General features: G+C 45.4%; 2 protein-coding genes across 2 annotated transcripts in view; one reads left to right on the top strand and one right to left on the bottom strand.

Moving 5' to 3' along the window:
* The window catches only part of dna2 (DNA replication helicase/nuclease 2), a 47,569-nt gene extending 45,831 nt beyond the window's left edge, over positions 1-1,738 (top strand). The window contains exons 22-23 of the mRNA XM_060926268.1: positions 602-750; positions 1,390-1,738. Coding sequence (XP_060782251.1) covers positions 602-750; positions 1,390-1,441 — 201 coding nt within the window. The 3' untranslated portion in view covers positions 1,442-1,738. The remainder of the gene's footprint in view (positions 1-601; positions 751-1,389) is intronic.
* The window catches only part of LOC132889600 (phenazine biosynthesis-like domain-containing protein), a 43,515-nt gene continuing 23,626 nt past the window's right edge, over positions 1,076-20,964 (bottom strand). The window contains exons 8-9 of the mRNA XM_060926269.1: positions 11,070-11,132; positions 1,076-2,030 (exon numbers count right to left, since the gene is read on the bottom strand). Coding sequence (XP_060782252.1) covers positions 1,918-2,030; positions 11,070-11,132 — 176 coding nt within the window. The 3' untranslated portion in view covers positions 1,076-1,917. The remainder of the gene's footprint in view (positions 2,031-11,069; positions 11,133-20,964) is intronic.

Here is a 20,964-nt window from a genome sequence, read left to right as displayed (position 1 = left end):
GTCGCTTATCTGTGCGATCTTGACGAGACTTGTGCGAGACTTCGAAACATGAAGTGTCAGCCAGGTGTCAGTGCTGCCATCTTGGAAACTGTTCTTCCAAATGAAATACTGCACAAAAACGAGTTTAAATGACGATTACTGCCTACTTTTTTTTTTTTTTCCAAACTTTCCTGATTGCTATCAAAACAAACAACTTGATTACATCAGCATTCGAAAGAGGGTGCACACGTCTTTTGACCACGCTGGCAGATGTTGGTCACTTTGATTTCCGCTGTACGTTTTACTTCCGTCCTACGATGTCTCGCACAGGTCTCAATGAATCTTGTTTAATGCCATTGCTTTGACATATGGACTGATATTACAGAGCATATTTCACTCATAACTTGCTATAGCAGTGACAAAATAGTTATCAAAAATGCATTCCTATATTTAATAAAATGAGAGAATTTTGATGATAAAAAAATTTGCCTTCAGTTCTCCTTTAAGCACCTTTGCAGTACCACATTATTTTTATTGATGTTTGTTGAATGTGCCAGTCAGATTTTTTTCTTTCTGTCTGTCTGTCTGTCTGTCTCTCTCTGCCTGCCTGTCTGTATGTCAGCTGGGAGAGCTGCTGAAAGACTGGCGAAGGCTGAATGTGGCCATCACCAGAGCCAAACATAAGCTGCTGATGCTGGGCTCAGCTCCTGCGCTGCGCCTGTACACTCCACTGGAGAAACTTCTCACTCACATGCAGCAAGAGAACATGATATCCTTTATTCTGATCAGAACGTGATATCCTTGGCTCTGCGCTCGTTCTAGTCATTTTAGAACAATGGTTTTTCCAACGCGGTAAACTTTTGCTGTGTTTGGTGATGAATAAAATTCAATTAAATTACAGCAAGAATAATTTTCCCTGCTTCTTTAAGGCTCCTGTAGAGTTTAAGTCCAATTTGAATATAATTGAGTTAATCAGGGTTGTCTTTACCATGTACTAGAAGGTACTGTGTGTATTACAGCTGAAATTGAGAGGCCAATTACCATTCACTTTCATGTAGGCTAACTGTTGGTCAAGTAACCATTTTTCAAGTGGCCCTTTTTAAAAAAAAAACAAAAACAAAACAATTGTTCTGGAATGGTTTAATTGAAATGACAAACCTTCCTCTTCTCTCCAGCCGATGCCACCACTTGTTGACATCTGCCTAAGGTAGGAGCGAATTTCCAGCCCAGGAAAAAAGTAAACAGAATCCGTAAATGAAGAAACTAGTGTGATCGGCTGCGTATGTTATTGTGTGTCACACGAATATGGTGTCTGTTTTGAAATTGCATGTTTATTGTAGGCCAAGAAGCACATTTAAACAGGTCTTAAAAGCTTACTGAATACCTTGTTCTCCTTAACTTGAACTACATCTGCCAGCTGCCCGCTGCTGCTCATGAGGCACTACCTTGCATCAAAATGTGACATTTAGTGGACTCTCACACTGCAGCTTCTTAGCACCAACTCCCATTGAGTTAAAGATCCCTAAAGACAGAGTTTCTCTGAGCCTGAATGAGAGTTTGGACTGCTAAATAGATGCTACATTATAATACCTCATGGTTAATAACTGACTTTTTTTAAACCCCAGTTTTTTTGTGTTTTCATATGCTTTTATTAAGAGGATTTTTTTTAACAGATATTCAAAGTATTTTGTATGTAAATAGTTTTGTGAGATTTTGTATGTTTTCCTCTAATAAAGATATTAAAGTTTCTAATTACAAACTTTTGTCATTACTAACGAATTGGATTTCTCTGAAAAATAAACTGTTCTTCCACCACCACACGTGGTTCCTATGATTAGTTACTAGATTAGCCTGCAGTGAATATGATTGCAATAATTTGACAGTGGACTATACAGTATATGGCTAAATATTTTCATTGTGAGCTCTATAGCAGTTTCTCTAAAGTTTGAGGATTCCTTGAAGGAGGACCACTGCTCGGCCAGTGATGTCGACTCTGTTGTCTCCTCTCAGTTCCAGCTCGAGTTCTCCGCCACGTTTGGAGCACTGGTAGGCTGCCACACAAACAAGAACCAAAGCATGCAGAGTTGTGAATAATTGGGAGCATTGTTGTTTTTTCAGTTTCACCAGTCTGAAGAAATATCTTAATGCCTTCCATCTTTGGATCTCTAAAATAAGTCATAATTGAACTCTCTGTATTATGAATTTCTGTTCACAACTGAGTTATTCTGGATTTTTCTCAAATGGTTTGTTTTCAGAAAAGTTGGGATATTTTCCAAAATGCAGTTTAAAAAAAAAAAAGTGATTTGTTAATACACGTGAACTTTTATTAAACTGACAAAAGTACTAAGAAAAGATTTTCAGTTGTTTTACTGACCAACTTAATTGTATTTTGTAAACATAAAGTTAGTTTGATGCCTGCCACACACACAAAATAAGAGGCAAAATAAGACCTAAAAGTTTATAGGATGTTAAAGTGCCACCATTTTGGAAGATTCCACAATAAGCAGGTTAACTGGTAATAGATGAAGGTATCATGATTGGGTATAAAAGGAGCATGCACCAAAAACTCAGTCTTTGCAAGCAAGGATGGGTCATGGCTCACTCCTTGTGCCAAAATGTGAGATAATTGCGAGTCAATTAAAAAAAAGAGCATGTCTCAATGCAGAGGATTTAGGTCTTTCAAAATCTACAGTACATAATATTGTGAAAAGATTCAGGGAATTCTGAGACCTCTTGGTGTGTAAAGGTCGGAGAACCATTGTTGAATATACATGACCTTCAAGCCCTCAGGTGGCACTGCCTGAGAAACCATCATGCTACTGTGACAAATATAGCCACATAGGCTGGGGAGTACTTTGGAAAACCGTTGTCGCGTAACACAGTCCGCTGCTGCATCCAAAAATGCAACCTGAAACCATATTTTGCAAGGAGGAAGGCGTTCAGCAATTCTTTGCAAAAATGCTGCCGATTTCTCTAGGCCCAGACTCCTCTTAGATAGACCAAAAGATCATGGAAATGTGTGCTGTGGTCAGAGTCCACATTTTGGCTTGTTTTCGGGAAAACCAGATGTTGAGTTATCAGTGCTAAAGGTGAACGTGACCATTCACATAGCTGCCAACTACTACGAATAAATCGTATTTATTACAATTTGTCGTTTTGATTACGAAAATACAAATTTACTACAATAAAATACGATTTTGCCAATTTTTATGGGTCATTTTCAAAGTCTATCACCGGTGGGATTCGTATTTGAACCCGTTGTCTTTCAAACTGTCTCTGTGCGTATAGGCCAATGCTCTGACCAATCAGCGCAACAGTGACTGTGACGTAGTCAGAGCAACAGAAAGCAGTGGGGGAGGGTAAACCATAGACATATAAACATAGACTCCGCCTTCTGCGTAGAATCATACGTCATCCTCGCCGCCATATTGGATGGGGCAAAGTGGAGATTCTTCAACCGTCTCTGGTATAGCGTCTAGACAGTAGCCGAGAATAAAGACGCCTCATTCATGTGCTGCGTTTAACTGTACCAACAGGTTTACCGTCCAAACGAGATCACATGGGATTACCTTTCACAGGTGAGACTGGAAAAATACTTTTCAATACTGTTCCTTCAGTCTTCAGTTTCCCAGCTCATCTCCACCGGATAGGTGTATAGTTATAAGCAGTGAGAATTAGATAATACAGTGCCACACTATGATGAACGTTTTTGAACGTATGATGAACGTTTTTAACCTTTCTGAATGTGAAGGAATCAGTGATGTATTTTGTTTTGGTATGACGTTAGAACCTGGCCGAACTCAGTTTGGCAGTCATTAAGCTCACTTTATTCAACGAGAGTAGGTCTGTGTGGTGACTCAATAAAACCGTACATTTTTATTTTCATTCACTATTTCCAGTTTTTCCACTATTTCCATCATTTATCATATTCAGTCTTGTAGGTTGGTTATTGTGGCCTCAGGTTTTGGTAGCTTGCTACGGTATGCTGACTGATTAGCTTACCTGAGCTATCTATCACGTATCTGTCGCTAGTTTGCAGTGTACAGTAGCCTGGCAAGCCAGACTAAATGTGAATATTTAGTCTGACCTCGATCCGTAGACATTTCCGACAGGGGTGGGAGGAACAAACTGCTGTCTTTCAAACTGTCTCTGTGCGTATAGGCCAACGCTCTGACCAATCAGCGCAACAGTGACTGTGACGTAGTCAGAGCGCGCAGTGGAGGAGACCTTGAAATAAATAATTTTTCAAAATGCGTATTAATTAATAAACAGGTTCTAGATATTAAGAAGTTTGGAGATAATGACCACAAGTTTGGAGTCTGTACCACATACTTAACATACACTCTTATTTTTTTCAAGTGTTTTTCAAGGGTTTGCTTAAACTGTTTTTGAGAGTTTTTATTTAGTGGTGTTTGGTGAAATAATTTCCCTTAAATTTACAATAACGGGAAAATAAGAAACAATCAAAAAGTAATGTTTCAAAGCTGTTTATTAATTCTTCGTACTGTACAAACTAGCCCCATCCTTTTGGCTACAAGCGGAGCCAGCTGGTAGATCAGACTTTTGCCATAGCTGGTCAGCAAAGCAGCGAAAACGTCCTTCTTGAAAAGGAATGAGCGGAGAGCCTCTTCCTGCTCATGTTTCAACGAAAACTCCAAGTCTAATTCTTCTAAAACTGATTCCAAAGCGGAGTCAAATGCGCGCTGTTCACTAGCCGTAGCCATCTTTCCTGTTGTGCTTTCTCCAGCGTCGCGCAGCTTTGTCATCACTCCTGCAAAAGCCCGCCCAAAGAATCCAAACAAAAACCTTGCGTTGTGATTGGCGGGCACGATTTGATGCCCGGGGTGTTTTTGTTTATATGGTGCGAGGCTAGACCCACTCGCTAGGCAAAAATATTTTTGGCCGCTAGGCGGGTGGGTCTAGTTTACTAGGCTAAGTGTACAGGGTATTTCGCACACTATTTATAACCATCACATTAAAAGTTATTTGTTTTGATGCCTGTTTGTTTCTCATATATATACGTGTGGGCGGCACGGTGGTGTAGTGGTTAGCGCTGTCGCCTCACAGCAAGAAGGTCCTGGGTTCGAGCCCCGGGGCCGGCGAGGGCCTTTCTGTGTGGAGTTTGCATGTTCTCCCCGTGTCCGTGTGGGTTTCCTCCGGGTGCTCCGGTTTCCCCCACAGTCCAAAGACATGCAGGTTAGGTTAACTGGTGACTCTAAATTGACCGTAGGTGTGAATGTGAGTGTGAATGGTTGTCTGTGTCTATGTGTCAGCCCTGTGATGACCTGGCGACTTGTCCAGGGTGTACCCCGCCTTTCGCCCGTAGTCAGCTGGGATAGGCTCCAGTTTGCCTGCGACCCTGTAGAAGGATAAAGCGGCTAGAGATAATGAGATGAGATATATACGTGTGTGTCTTAATGGGTGAATAAAAGGCATCGAGTTAAATATTATTGTAGAAAGGGGCTTTATGAAGTTCAGTCCATTTACTTGCATTGGTTTACGGGGAAGATTTGCCACATCCAATATGGCGGACACTCTGACGTATCCCAGCAACGGGCCACCAGCTCAATGCGGTGTCTGTTTATATGTCTCATCTCATTATCTCTAGCCGCTTTATCCTTCTACAGGGTCGCAGGCAAGCTGGAGCCTATCCCAGCTGACTACGGGCGAAAGGCGGGGTACACCCTGGACAAGTCGCCAGGTCATCACAGGGCCGACACATAGACACAGACAACCATTCACACTCACATTCACACCTACGGTCAATTTAGAGTCACCAGTTAACCTAACCTGCATGTCTTTGGACTGTGGGGGGAAACCAGAGCACCCAGAGGAAACCCACGCGGACACAGGGAGAACATGCAAACTCCACACAGAAAGGCCCTCGCCGGCCCCGGGGCTCGAACCCAGGACCTTCTTGCTGTGAGGCGACAGCGCTAACCACTACACCACCGTGCCGCTCATGTTTATATGTCTATGGGGTAAACAAACAGCATGTGGAGAGGGACACCATTGGAGTGTCCAGTGTTTTGGTGAAGATTCAGCGATCATGGAATGAGCGGAGAGCCTCTTCCTGCTCATGTTTCAACGAAAACTCCTAATTCTTCTAAAACTGATTCCAAAGCGGAGTCAAACGAGCGCTGTTCAATAGCGCTTTCTCCAGCGTCGCGCAGTCTTGTCGTCACTCCTGCAAAAGCCCGCCCAAAGAATCCAAACAAAAACCTTGCGTTGTGATTGGCGGGCACGATTTGATGCCCGGGGTGTGTTGTTGATTCTGTTCTGTTTGATTTGTAGTCATGTGAAGAAGCAAGTTGAAATTGACACTTTTTTGAGCTGTTTCACTTTGTGCCAAGCATGTTTTGAGGCATTTTTATGTTTGGTGTTGATTACAAGAGGTTCCTTTTATGTTTGATCTGTGCCAAATTGCTTTGATTATACATGTATTCTAGTTCCAGGTAAATTTGTTTCCATTGTTGAAAAGAACTTTGCAAATTAATGCAAAATGATAGTTTAGTTTGTAGAATATATTTTGTAAAACTATTTTGTTTTGGTGTGATTTTTCAGGGTAGTTTTGCTAGAAAGCTTTGGCAGCGGCGGGGGGGCTGCCCCCCCGACCCCCCACCAAGACTCAGTACCCAACCTTGTATTACTATTTACAATTTCGGAATGTTGGCAGCTATGCATTCAGTTTGTGGTGCAAAAGCCAGTATCTGTGATGGTATGGGGTGCAGCAGTGCCCTTGGTATGGGTGAATTGCATGTGTTTGAAGGTACCATTGATGCGGAGGCGTATGTTGGGATTTTAGAGAAGGATATTGCCCAGGTCAAACGGCAGAAAGGTGCATGCTGTGACCTGCGATCAGTCGGGTGGCAAGTGGACGCAAGCGTTTTGTGCCAAATCCTTCGTTGTGGTCAGACGTTGTCTCATCTCATTATCTCTAGCCACTTTATCCTGTTCTACAGGGTCGCAGGCAAGCTGGAGCCTATCCCAGCTGACTACAGGCGAAAGGCGGGGTACACCCTGGACAAGTCGCCAGGTCATCACAGGGCTGACACATAGACACAGACAACCATTCACACTCACACCTACGGTCGATTTAGAGTCACCAGTTAACCTAACCTGCATGTCTTTGGACTGTGAGGGAAACCCACGGGGAGAACATGCAAACGCCACACAGAAAGGCCCTCGCCGGCCATGGGGCTCGAACCTGGACCTTCTTGCTGTAAGGCGACAGCACTAACCACTACACTACCGTGCCACCCAGTCAGACGTTGTAACAATTGAAATTGTGAAGTGTGCCTTTAAGACGTGCTGTGTTGCCTAGAGAGGCGGCGTCATCAGCTTGGGCTTGTGTTTTCTGTTAGTTGAGCCGTGCACCTTGCTGGAAATGGGTGTTTCTTAATGAGCTCCTTTTTCTTTTCACTCCTCAACTCGAGTAATGTTTAGGGAACATATGACTTCTACAGTGGTGCTTGAAAGTTTGTGAACCCTTTAGAATTTTCTATATTTCTGCATAAATATGACCTAAAACATCAGATTTTCACACAAGTCCTAAAAGTAGATAAAGAGAACCCAGTTAAAGAAATGAGACAAAAATATTATACTTGGTTATTTATTTATTGAGGAAAATGATCCAATATTACATATCTGTAAGTGGCAAAAGTATGTGGTGTGACCCCCTTGTGCAGCAATAACTGCAACTAAACGTTTGCGGTAACTGTTGATCAGTCCTGCACACCGGCTTGGAGGAATTTTAGCCCGTTCCTCCGTACAGAACAGCTTCAACTCTGGGATGCTGGTGGGTTTCCTCACATGAACTGCTCGCTTCAGGTCCTTCCACAACATTTCCATTGGATTAAGGTCAGGACTTTGACATTCCAAAACATTAACTTTATTCTTCTTTAACCATTCTTTGGTAGAACGACTTGTGTGCTTAGTCTTGCTGCATGACCCACCTTCTCTTGAGATTCAGTTCATGGACAGATGTCCTGACATTTTCCTTTAGAATTCGCTGGTATAATTCAGAATTCATTGTTCCATCAATGATGGCAAGCCGTCCTGGCCCAGATGCAGCAAAACAGGCCCAAACCATGATACTACCACCACCATGTTTCACAGATGGGATAAAGTTCTTATTCTGGAATGCAGTGTTTTTCCTTTCTCCAAACATAATACTTCTCATTTAAACCAAAAAGTTCTGTTTTAGTCTCATCCGTCCACAAAACATTTTTCTAATAGCCTTCTGGCTTGTCCATGTGATCTTTAGCAAACTGCAGACGAGCAGCAATGTTCTTTTTGGAGAGCAGTGGCTTTCTCCTTGCAACCCTGCCATACACACTATTGTTGTTCAGTGTTTTCCTGATGGTGGGCTCATGAACATTAGCCTATGTGAGAGAGGCCTTCAGTTGCTTAGAAGTTACCCTGGGGTCCTTTGTGACCTCGCCGACTATTACACACCTTGCTCTTGGAGTGATCTTTGTTGGTCGACCACTCCTGGGGAGGGTAACAATGGTCTTGAATTTCCTCCATTTGTACACAATCTGTCTGACTGTGGATTGGTGGAGTCCAAACTCTTTAGAGATGGTTTTGTAACCTTTTCCAGCCTGATGAGCATCAACAATGCTTTTTCTGAGGTCCTCAGAAATCTCCTTTGTTCATGCCATGATACACTTCCACAAACCTGTGTTGTGAAGTTCAGACTTTGATAGATCCCTGTTCTTTAAATAAAACAGGGTGCCCACTCACCCCTGATTGTCAGCCCATTGATTGAAAACACCTGACTCACCTTCAAATTAACTGCTAATCCTAGAGGTTCACGTACTTTTGCCACTCACAGATATGTAATAATGGCTCATTTTTCTCAATAAATAAATGACCAAGTATAATATTTTTGTCTCATTTGTTTAACTGAGTTCTCTTTATCTACTTTTAGGACTGGTGTGAAAATCTTATGATGTTTTAGGTCATATTTATGTAGAAATATAGAAAATTCTAAAGGGTTCACAAACTTTCAAGGACCACTGTATTTTGGGTGGTGTAGTGGTTAGCACTGTCACCTCACAGCAAGAAGGTTTTGGATTCGAGCCCAGCGGCCGGCAGGGGCCTTTCTGTGTGGAGTTTGCATGTTCTCCTCGTGTCTGCATGGGTTTCCTCCGGGTGCTCCAGTTTTCCCCACAGTCCAAAGACATGCAGTTAGGTTAACGTGGGGCGGCCTTGAGTAAGGTACTTAACCCCTGACTGCTCCCCAGGCGCTGTAGTATGGCTGCCCATTGCTCTGGGTGTGTGCGCACGTGTGTTCACTGCTTCAGATGGTTTAAATGCAGAGGATGAATCTCACTGTGCTTGAAGTGTACATGTGACAAAAGTTTAAAAAAAAAAAAAAATGTTCGTCTGATAGAGCCATTTAACCAGGCATGGTAAGGTTGAAGTGTACACAGCAAATTTTATAGTATTAAATCAACTCTGAGAGAGTCAATTTTAACACAATGCTGGTGTTTATTTTGTCCCAATCTCTGCAGTGTTAATTTAACACTTCCTAAAGTTAAATCAAGTTTTTAGTCATTTCAACTCTATATTTTAACGCTTTTGCTTAATACTGGGAAACTAACTATGAGAATTTTGCTGTAGTAAGTTAATAAACTATGAGTATTGTGGAAGTCCTGGAGTTTGTGTGAACGTGTTTTTTTGCCTTCCTCTCCTTCTCCACACACTCCAAACTGCTTCAACCCGCGATTGGTCGCTCAAGTGTTGCACGACCGCCTGCCTCTACCTGCGTCAACCTACTATTTTGCACCAATGAGAAGCGAATCGCAGCTGAAATGCGAACAGATCGTGATCCACTTGTGTCAACCTGCTTTGACTAAAGACCCTCTGCAACACACTGCCATTATCTGTGTCAACGCAAGACCAGTCTTGTCTACCTGTGATTTTGTTATCGCAGGTAGACACAAGTAGTTGAAAACCTAGTTGCCGCCTGCCGTCTGACCTGGGCATATGTTTCCATCAATGCGTCTCTTCTTGGGAAGTCCATGCTTATTTCAGCAGGGCAGTGCCAGGCCTCATTCTGCATGGGCTACAACAGCATGGCTTCATGGACAGAGCGAGTGTGGTTGACTGGCCTGCTGCCATCTAGATCTGTCTCCTATTGAGAATGTATGGCGCATCATGAGGAGGAGAATCAGACAACGGTGACCCCGGACTGTTGGGCAGCTGAAGTCCTGTATCAAGCAAGAATGGACAAATTCCAATTGCAAAACTGCAACAATTGGTATCCTCAGATCCCATACAATAAAAAATGGTATTAAAGGAAAGGTAATGTAACACAATGGTAATGATGCCTATCCCAACTTTTTTTTGTGTGTTGTAGTCTTCGAATTCTAACTTAATTATATTTTGTAAATGTGAACAAAGTTGGTCAGGCTTAGTCAAACTATTAAATATTTTCTTTGTACTTTTGTCAATTAAATAAAGTTTCACATGAATTAACAAATCAGTTTTGTTTTTATTGCATTTTGGAAAATATCCCAACTTTTCTGGAAATGGGGTTTGTATTTATTTTTCCCTTTATTTGCATTTGCTCAGGGCCTCATGTTTTTATTAATCAGTAATGGTCATTTTACTCTCAGCGGTTTTCTTATGTTTTATCTAATTTCATTAATGTGATCCACCCTAAGCAAGAGCTAACAGTGAAGAATTACCCTATGCCCTGTATGTATTTTTAAAGGGAGTACAGAACTGTCTAGGATTTAAAGATTGGTGTTCCATACAGGGTGTTTGTGGCCAGTGTCCCCAGGATAGGCTCTGGATCAACTATGTCCCTGACCAGGATAAAAAATAAAGCACTTTCTAAAGGGTAATGAATGAATCCATGTTTCACTGAGGGGCCTAAAGAAATGGAAATATTTTACAATTTATTTTTTGTAGATAGTGGTGGAATTTGTAGAACACCATTATAATATTTATTTTAGGGAATTAAACTGATGAAAAGTTACATTAATTAGAAAACAACGGTATTATATTACTAAGAAGATGGGTATGAAACATATTTTAGTTTTTGACAAACCAAAATACAGATCATTAGGTCTCATTACCTAACATTTTCTTCTTTCCCAGTTTCTCAGACCAGTAAGCAGCGAGGACTGTATGTGCAGAGCCTTTAGGAAAAGTAGAAAAAATCAGAATGTGAGGTATTTGGTAGCTGTGCTGACAGGGACAGTTAGAAAGAAGGCATTTTTAATCAAAGTTAGACCATGATCACAGAGGATCATGTGGTTGAAGAGTACGTCATACCAGCGGTGTTGCAGAAGATTGACAAACACCAATTTGGACCTGTTTGACCAATTTGACAAACACCAATTTAGTTTACCACGCATACGCTCATTAGCATGTTGCATAATTGGTACACTGGCACCATTGGAAACGGAGCCACGATCCGAGTGGTTTTGTTTGATTTCTGTAAAGCTTTTGACTTAATTGACCATAACATACTGGCTAGGAAACTTTTGGCATATGATATTCCAATGCAGATCAAGAGCTGGATTGTCGATTTCTTGATGGACCGAAAGCAGCGTGTCAAATTAGCACAAGACTGGTTTTCTGAATGGTATTCTGTGTCTGCCAGCGTCCCTCAGGGGACCAAACTAGACCCCTGGTTGTTTCTCATTATGATCAACGACCTCGATGCACCGATCAACATGTGGAAATAAGTAAACGACACCACAATCTCAGAAGTAGTAGAGAAAGGCCAGGAGAGCAACATTCAATCTGTTGTGGACACTATTTCCAGTCAATCTAGCTCTGAAGGATTTCAGCTGAATGAAACCAAATGCAAGGAACTCAGGATTAGCTTTGCAAAGAACAAACCTGATCTCAAGCCGATAGTAGTTCATGGTAAGTCCTTAGAGACAGTGAACAGTGTCACAGTTTTAGGCCTGAACATTAGCTATGACTTAAAGTCAGGGGCGTCGGAAGCATTTTTAATGTGGGGGGGGGGACACACTGGCGGGGGGGTCTGGAAAACCCGGAGTGGATTTTCAGTGGTATGTGTATTCTCTTATCGATCAAGTGGGATAGATTCTTTCACGAAGCAATATAAATGGCACCTGGTGAACTAATATTTTATGTTAAATGTGGGGGGTCCAAACAAAGAATTATGAAATGTGAAGGGGACACTTCCCCTTCACATTCAATGGTGGCGACGCTCATGCTTAAAGTTGAATGTACATGTAGAAGGTTGGAAACAGTAGGAAAAAGTAGATAAGAGAAAAACAGACACCCATACTATAATTTTTTTTTAAATTATCTTTTTCATTTTATTTTTTTTCCCTCACCCCTCCTAGAACTGCCACCTTATTGTGGTGGAGGGATTTGTGTGCTTGAATAATCCTAGGAGCTATGTTGTCGGGGGCATTACGCCCCTGTTAGGGTCTCCCAAGGCAGACAGGTCCTAGGTGACAGGCCAGACCAAGAGCAGTTCACCAAACCCCTTATGGATATTAAAGGAACAAGGACCGTGACGTCACCCGGTATGGCACAGCCAGGGCCCCACCCTGGAGCCAGGTCTGGGGTTGGGGCTCGTATGCAAGTGCCTGGTGGCCGGGCCTTTGCCCACGGGGCCTGGCTGGCCTCAGCCCGAAGCGGTGACGTGGGCCCGACCTCCTGTGGGTTCACCACCCACAGAGGTAGCCGCAGGGGGCTGGTACAGTGTGGATTGGGCGGCAGTTGAAGGTAGGGGCCTCGATGACCTGATCCCCGAACACAGCGGCTAGCTGTTGGGACATGGAATGTCACTTCGCTGGGGGGGAAAGAGCCTGAGCTTGTGCGGGAGGTTGAGAGGTACCGGCTAGAGATAGTCGGGCTCACCTCCATGCACAGCTTGGGCTCTGGAACCCAGCTCCTCGAGAGGGGCTGGACTCTCCACTTCTCTGGAGTTGCCCACGGTGAGTGGTGGCAGGCTGGTGTGGGCTTGCTTATAGCTCCCCAGCTCAGCCGCCATGTGTTGGAGTTTACCCCAGTGAACGAGAGGGTCGCCTCTCTGCGCCTTCGGATTGGGCAGAGGGCTCTTGCTGTTGTTTGTGCCTACGGGCCGAATAGCAGTATAGAATATCCGGCCTTCTTGGAGTCCCTGGGAGAGGTATTGAGAGGTGCTCGGACTGGGGACTCCATTGTTCTACTGGGGGACTTCAACGCTCATGTGGGCGATGACAGTGACACCTGGAGGGGTGTGATTGGAAGGAATGGCCTCCCCGATCTGAACCCGAGTAGTGTTTTGTTATTGGACTTCTGTACTAGTCACGGTTTGTCCATAACAAACACCATGTTCAAGCATAGGGGTGTCCATAAGTGCACGTGGCACCAGGACACCTTAGGTTGGAGGTCGATGATCGACTTTGTTGTCGTTTCATCTGATCTCTGGCCCTATGTCTTGGACACTTGGGTGAAGAGAGGGGCTGAGCTGTCAACTGATCACCACCTGGTGGTGAGTTGGATCCGCTGGCGGAGGAGGAAGCCGGACAGACCTGGCAGGCCCAAACATATGGTGAGGGTCTGCTGGGAACGTCTGGCCGAGCACTCTGTCGGGGAGGTCTTTAAGTCCCACCTCCAGGAGAACTTCTCCCAGCTTCCGAGGGAGGCGGGGGACATTGAGTTTGAGTGGACCATGTTCTCTACCTCCATTGTAGACACGGCTGTTCGGAGCTGTGGCTGCAAGGTCGGCAATTCCCAAACCCGGTGGTGGACACCGGAAGTAAGGGATGTCGTCAAACTGAAGGAATCCTATCAGGCCATGTTGGTCTCCGGGACTCCTGAGGCAGCTGATGGGTATCGGCAAGCCAGGTGTGCTGCAGCTCGGGCAGTTGCGGGGGCAAAAACTCGGAACTAGGAGGAGTTTGGTGAGGCCATGGAGGAGGACTATCGGTCGGCCTCGAAGAAATTCTGGCAAACCGTCCGGCGCCTTAGGAGGGGGAAGCAGTACTCCGCCAACACTGTTTACAGTGTGGTTGGGGAGCTGTTGACCTCGACTGGGGACATTGTCAGGTGGTGGAAGGAATACTTTGAGGATCTCCTCAATCCCACTGTCACGTCTTTCATTGAGGAAGCGGAGGCTGATGACTCAGAGGTGGACTCGTCCATTACCCAAGCCGAAGTCACTGAGGTGGTTTGCAAGCTCCTCGATGGCAAGGCACCGGGGGTGGATGAGATCCGCCCTGAGTATCTCAAGTCTCTGGATGTTGTGGGGCTGTCTTGGTTGACACGCCTCTGCAACATCGCGTGGCGGTCAGGGACAGTGCCTCTGGAGTGACGGACCGGGGTGGTGGTCCCTCTTTTTAAGAAAGGGGACCAGAGAGTGTGCTCCAATTATAGGGGAATCACACTTCTCAGCCTCCCCGGGAAGGTTTACTCCAGGGTACTGGAGAGGAGAATTCGGCCAATAGTTGAACCTCGGATCCAGGAGGAACAATGCTGTTTTTGTCTTGGTTGTGGAACACTGGACTAGCTCTATACCCTTCATAGGGTGCTCGAGGGTTCATAGGAGTTTGCCCAACCAGTCCACATGTGCTTTGTGGATCTGGAGAAGGCATTCGACCGTGTCCCTCGTGGTATTCTGTGGGGGGTGGTTCGGGGCTCTTTGCTAAGGGTTGTCCAGTCCCTGTACGAACGGAGCAGGAGTCTGGTTCACATTGCCGGCAGTAAGTCAGACCTGTTCCCAGTGCATGTTGGACTCTGGCAGGGCTGCCCTTTGTCACCGGTTCTGTTCATAATTTTTATGGACAGAATTTCTAGGTGCAGCCAGGGGCCGGAAGGAATCCTGTTTGGGAACCACAGGATTTCATCTCTGCTTTTTGCGGATGATGATGTCCTGTTGGCTTCTTCAAACCAAGACCTTCAGCATGCACTGGGGCAGTTTGTAGTCGAGTGTGAAGCGGCTGGGATGAGAATCAGCACCTCCAAGTCTGAGGCCATGGTTCTCGACCGGAAAAGGGTGGCTTGCCCTCTCCAGGTTGGTGGAGAAGTCCTGCCTCAAGTGGAGGAGTTTAAGTATCTCGGATCTTGCTCACAAGTGAGGGAAGGATAGAGCGTGAGATCGACAGGTGGATCGGTGCAGCCTCCGCAGTGATGCGATCACTTTACCGGTCCGTCGTAGTGAAGAAGGAGCTGAGCCAAAAGGCAAAGCTCTTGATTTACCGGTCGATCTACGTTCCGACTCTCACCTATGGTCATGAGCTTTGGGTAATGACCAAAAGAACAAGATCGTGGATACAAGTGGCCGAAATGAGTTTCCTTCGCAGGGTGGCTGGATGCTCCCTTAGGGTGAGAAGCACAATTACTCAGGAGGAGCTCTGAGTAGAGCCACTGTTCCTCCACATTGAGAGGAATCGGCTGAGGTGGCTTGGGCATTTCTTTCAGATGCCTCCTGGACACTTCCCTGGGGAGGTGTTCCAGGCATGTCCCCTGGGAGAAGGCCCTGGGGAAGACCCAGGACATGCTGGAGGGACTATGTCTCTCGGCTGGCCTGGGAACGCCTCGGTGTTCTTCCCGAGGAGCTGGCCGAGGTGTCTGGGGAGAGAGAAGATTGGGCTTCCATGCTCAGACTGCTGCCTCTGCGGCCTGGCCCCGGATAAGCGGATCGAGACAAGACGAGACGATGTTTTTTTTTTCATTTATTTTTGTTCATTTCAGCATTCACATCACTACACTGCTATGGCATGTTCAGACCGCTAGGTGGAGCATCGCGCTTGTGGTAGAATAGGACTTGCGTGTAAACAGGAAGAATAAATCCTGCTGCTGTGAAGTTAACACCAGCGCAACGTGCATCTCCTCTATTCTTACCACAGGTCGGTAAATATACATTTAATCAGGTGTACATGCTACATGTTAAGAGTTGAATGTGTGACTCAAGGATTAGTTGTGTACATGAGCCAAAGTAACAAGTTGTAGGGAGAGTTTGATGTGAATGGAGAGACGGATGTGTATGCTAACTGACTAATGCTAAGTAGTGTGTCATCTCATCTCATTATCTCTAGCCGCTTTATCCTGTTCTACAGGGTCGCAGGCAAGCTGGAACCTATCCCAGCTGACTACGGGCGAAAGGCGGGGTACACCCTGGACAAGTTGCCAGGTCATCACAGGGCTGACACAGACAACCATTCACACTCACATTCACACCTACGGTCAATTTAGAGTCACCAGTTAACCTAACCTGCATGTCTTTGGACTGTGCGGGAAACCGGAGCACCCGGAGGAAACCCACGCGGACACGGGGAGAACAAGCAAACTCCGCACAGAAAGGCCCTCGCCGGCCATGGGGCTTGAACCCGGACCTTCTTGCTGTGAGGCGACAGCACTAACCAAGTAGTGTGTCAAGTCAAAAAAAAATGGCGCCATCCTAGTGGCAGCCTGTCATAGCAGCTCTGGGTATTTGTTAGTTTTTTGTATTTTTATTGAGTATTTTTTGTTTCTTAGTGCTATTTTTGCTATTCTTGCACTGTGCATTGATCACAACATACAGCAAGATGCTTTTCAAGTGGATAGGACACTTTTTAATCATTTTATTTGCATTCGGGTCTCTTCGGATCACTGGGAGCCATGCCTGCAATATCGCTGGCATTGTTTACACCCGCGACCAGCTGATGGCTCTGAGGTACCCGACCCTCTTGCCCGGAGAGAGACCCACTGTACCCAAGGAGCTAAAGCGGAGGCAGCGAGGCTGCAGAGCGGGGCTCAAACAGAGGAGGAAGAAGAGAAAGTTTAAGCCCTACATTCCCACAGTTATCACTGGAAATGCAAGATCATTGGCAAACAAAGTGGACAAACTGGAAGCGCTCGTAAGGACACAGAGGGAGTACAGGGAGTCCAGTATCATGTGCTTTTATGGAAACGTGGCTGCACGAACAGATACCGGACCCTAACATCACCATTCCCGGCTTCCAGACAGTTTGAGCAGATAGAGACACCACTGCGACTGGTAAGAAGAAAGGAGGGGGCCTCGCCGTGCTCATGAACAACAGGTGGTGTCACCCCGGGCACGTCTCTGTTAAAGAGTGGGTCTGTAGCCCAGACATCGAGCTTATCGCCATCGGATTTCGTCTATATTTGCCGAGGGAGTTTACCAGTGTCATCGCCATTACTGTTTACATTCCACTATCAGGAAACGCGGAGGCAGCGTGTGACGTCATCCACACTGTGACTGCCGAACTACAAACAAAACATCCCGGGGCAGTCATCATCACAGGGAACTTTAACCATGCTTCCATCTCATCCACACTCCTGACTTTCTACCAGTTTGTTACATGCACCACCCATGAAAATAAGACTTTGGACCTGCTGTATGCAAATGTTAAGGATGCATACAGCTCCACTGCCCTGCCACGATTGGGCAGGTCAGACCACAACCTAGTCCTGCTCTCTCCATTATACAAGCCTGTGATTCAGCAGCACCTGGTCACGGTGAGGACAATGAGGAAATGGTCTCTTGAGGCCATGGAAACACTGCAGGGAGCATTGGAGATCACAGACTGGGAGGCTCTGTATGAGCCACACGGTGAGGACATTGATGGCCTTACTGACTGTCTCGGAGTACATTGGGTTCTGCATTGACAACACCTGTTAGGGTTTTGCTGGGATTCGAACCTGGTTCGTTGGTGTGATAATCCAGCAAACCCCCACTAGGCCACCAGGGGGATGACTCAAATGCAGAGGCGTGAGGCGGAAGTAGAAAAAGTATCAAAAAGGTTTATTTACAATATGTACAAAAAATATCCAAAAAGTAAAAATACCAAAACGCTCAGAAGATATAAGGGAAAAAATCCAAAAGTACAAAACAAAAGCCAAAAAACAGAAAAGAAAACGCAAAAATACCAAAGCTCAGAAGATCCAAAAAACACAGTAACTACTAGGTCCAAAAGAAAAGCAAAATGCAAAATAAAGAACACGGTACAGAGGAAACTGGAGATAAACATAACAGCATAAAGACTCCGTGACAAAAGGACTGAACTCAGGGGGTATAAATACACAAACTAAATTGAACACAGGTGAAGATAATCAGGACTAAACAGGCAATTAACACAAACACAACACAGGAACAGTGGCGGCCTCTAGAGGCCAAAATAAACATGACACGAAAAGGAAATAACAGTGGCCTCTAGAGGCCAAAACAGTCCTAGCCCTAATAACACCATCCCCACTAAAGAGGTCCGCTGCTACCCAAACAACAAACCGTGGGTAACCAGCGACCTGAAGGCCCTACTCAACGAGAAGAAGAGGGCCTTCAGATCGGGGGACCGAGCAGAACTACAACGGGTACAAAGAGAGCTTAAACACAGCAGCAGGGAGAGCAAGGACAACTACAGAAGGAAACTGGAACACAAACTGGAGGAAAATAACACCAGGGATGTCTGGAGTGGGGTGAGAGAGATTACCGGCTTCCAGAGGAGAGGTGGGGGTGCAGCTGAGGGGAACGAACAACGTGCGAACGAGCTGAACATGTTTTTCAATAGGTTCAACTCCAACCCCCCTCCCCCAGCCGCCCCCCTACTGATCCTCCAAGCAACAACCCCCCCACTTCCTCCCACCACCTCTACCTCCTCCCCCCCCCCCCCCCGCGGACACTCACCAAGAACCTTTTCACACCCCACGCCCTTAGGATATCCCCAAAGTCCCCCCAGTCCCCCACCACCTCCTGCAGCAGACACCTCTCTGCATCACGGGTGCTAATCATCCAAGAACTACGGGATCCTGATTTCCTGTTTCCTGAGAGAGAGAGAGATCCAGTCGAGCAACGGACTTCAGGTATCCAGAGATGGCTGCGCTACAAGATCTGCAGTGGGAGATTCAGCAACAGCTTCATCAGCTAACCAGTGCTGCCGATACAGACCTGCTCTGCAAGCTTACAGTGTCATGCAAAGATGAGATGGAAGAAGATTGGCCAGGCAAGGATGCAACCAACGTCAAACTCATTGACTTTATCAGAAGTAAACAACTGAGGGGAGTCGTGGCTCAGGTGGATAAGGCGCCATACCATAAATCCGGGGACCCAGGTTCGATTCCGACCCCAGGTCATTTCCCGATCCGTCTCTCTCTCTCTCTCTCCCCCCCTGCTCATTTCCTGTCTCTACACTGTCCTATCCAATAAAGGTGAAAAAAGCCAAAAAAAATCTTTAAAAGAAAAAAAGTAAACAACTGAGGCGCCTTAAAGGAACAGTCCACCGTACTTCCATAATGAAATATGCTCTTATCTGAATTGAGACGAGCTGCTCCGTACCTCTCCGAGCTTTGCGCGACCTCCCAGTCAGTCAGACGCGCTGTCACTCCTGTTAGCAATGTAGCTAGGCTCAGTATGGCCAATGGTATTTTTTGGGGCTGTAGTTGGATGCGACCAAACTCTCCCGCGTTTTTCCTGTTTACATAGGTTTATATGACCAGTGATATGAAACAAGTTCAGTTACGCAAATTGAAACATAGCGATTTTCTATGCTATGGAAAGTCTGCACTATAATCAGGCCCGGCGCCATGGGGGGGCGAAAGGGGGCGTCGCCCCCTCGTGGCTACAGCCCCGCCCCCTCAACGGAGACTCGGATCACTTAATTGTTTTCTTATGAAAATAAAATGTATTATAGACGTATTAATAATTTGCATTTTCAAATACAAAATATTAAGTGGTTGCGCATTGCACAAAAATACATTTCACATAAATCACTACTAAAACTGGCACGGTAGAACAAATCTGATTGGTTGTTATGATTCTTACGTTGCAATTGTAGAATTCAACTGTATTAAGGTAGGATTATTTCAAAAAGCCTGAATTTAATATTAACCCTGTTTAGACATATGTATCAATCCTAACTACTGGGGACTACTAGTTATTGTGGGTGTATGTGTGAAATGCTGACACAGCCGCGCACACACAGACCTGTGATAAGGACAAGGGGAGGGGTCGTGCGGGCGGGGGTTTTACATGTACACTTACAAGTGCACTGTCTCTGCAATATCCTGTAATATGCAGTCAGTTTACGGGAGTAGTCTTTCCCCCTCCGAATTAAACGAATTCAATCACAATATTGTGAATCCATTTTCTTTCTTTGTAGGCTAAGTTTATCTCCATTTATGTTGGTGTATGTGTTCATATAGGTCCGCTTTGTGCGTAAATAGCGTAAGAATATGTGTCGTTGACGTCACCTCCCATGCAGCGGGGGTGAAAATTCATCACTTCAGAGTGTTTTGTCCCCTACACACCTAAACTGGGATCGCGGATTAAGTGGTTAGCGTTGACTCAGTGCGAGTCAGGAAGGCTATTACTGGTGCAGCCGCGGGGTCTGTTGATTTTTTTAAATTATGATTTTGGCCGCCGAGCCAAGTACCTTACTTGCATTGACGTTTTGTTTTCATGCCGCGGAGCTTTTTGTATGTATTTTAAATGTAAAGGACTTGCCTGTAGGTTTGTGTGTGTTGTTTTATGTTTGGCATCTTTCCGGTTGTAACGCGTGTCTGTGAGAAAACTGGAGGGGAGGGTTAACAGGTGGGCACGGGTGTTGATAAAGCGCAACTGCCCTGGTAATATGTCACATGATTTTCCCGTACTAAAGCAACCTTCGGGGCCGTGGTTTTGTGGTTGGCGCAGTTAATTGTTTGAAACACGTTGTCAGACCGCCATCACTACTACACACTATATGAAAAATATTTGCCCCCTTGCGATTTCTAATTGCCCCCTTAGTAAACTGTTCCTGGCGCCGGGCCTGACTGTAATGACAGGCGTACTAACACCTTCTGCGCGCTTTGGCAGCGCATTGATACGGAGCTCAGATATCAATGCGCTGCTGAAGCGCGCATGCTATTACATGTTATTACATTACAATTAGCATGTTATCATGAGAGCTGTTAACATGTTAGGATTAGCATGGTAGCATGCAAAGTTCGCATGTTTGCTGTTAGCGAGTTTGCCTGAGCATGTTAGCATGCTAACTGTTAGCATGTCACCCTCAGCGTGTTAGC

The sequence above is a fragment of the Neoarius graeffei genome, chromosome 7, assembly GCF_027579695.1.
Source record: "Neoarius graeffei isolate fNeoGra1 chromosome 7, fNeoGra1.pri, whole genome shotgun sequence".
NCBI lineage: Eukaryota > Metazoa > Chordata > Actinopteri > Siluriformes > Ariidae > Neoarius > Neoarius graeffei.
Note: the sequence above shows the minus strand (reverse complement) of the source record. Positions and strands in the feature narration are given on the sequence as shown.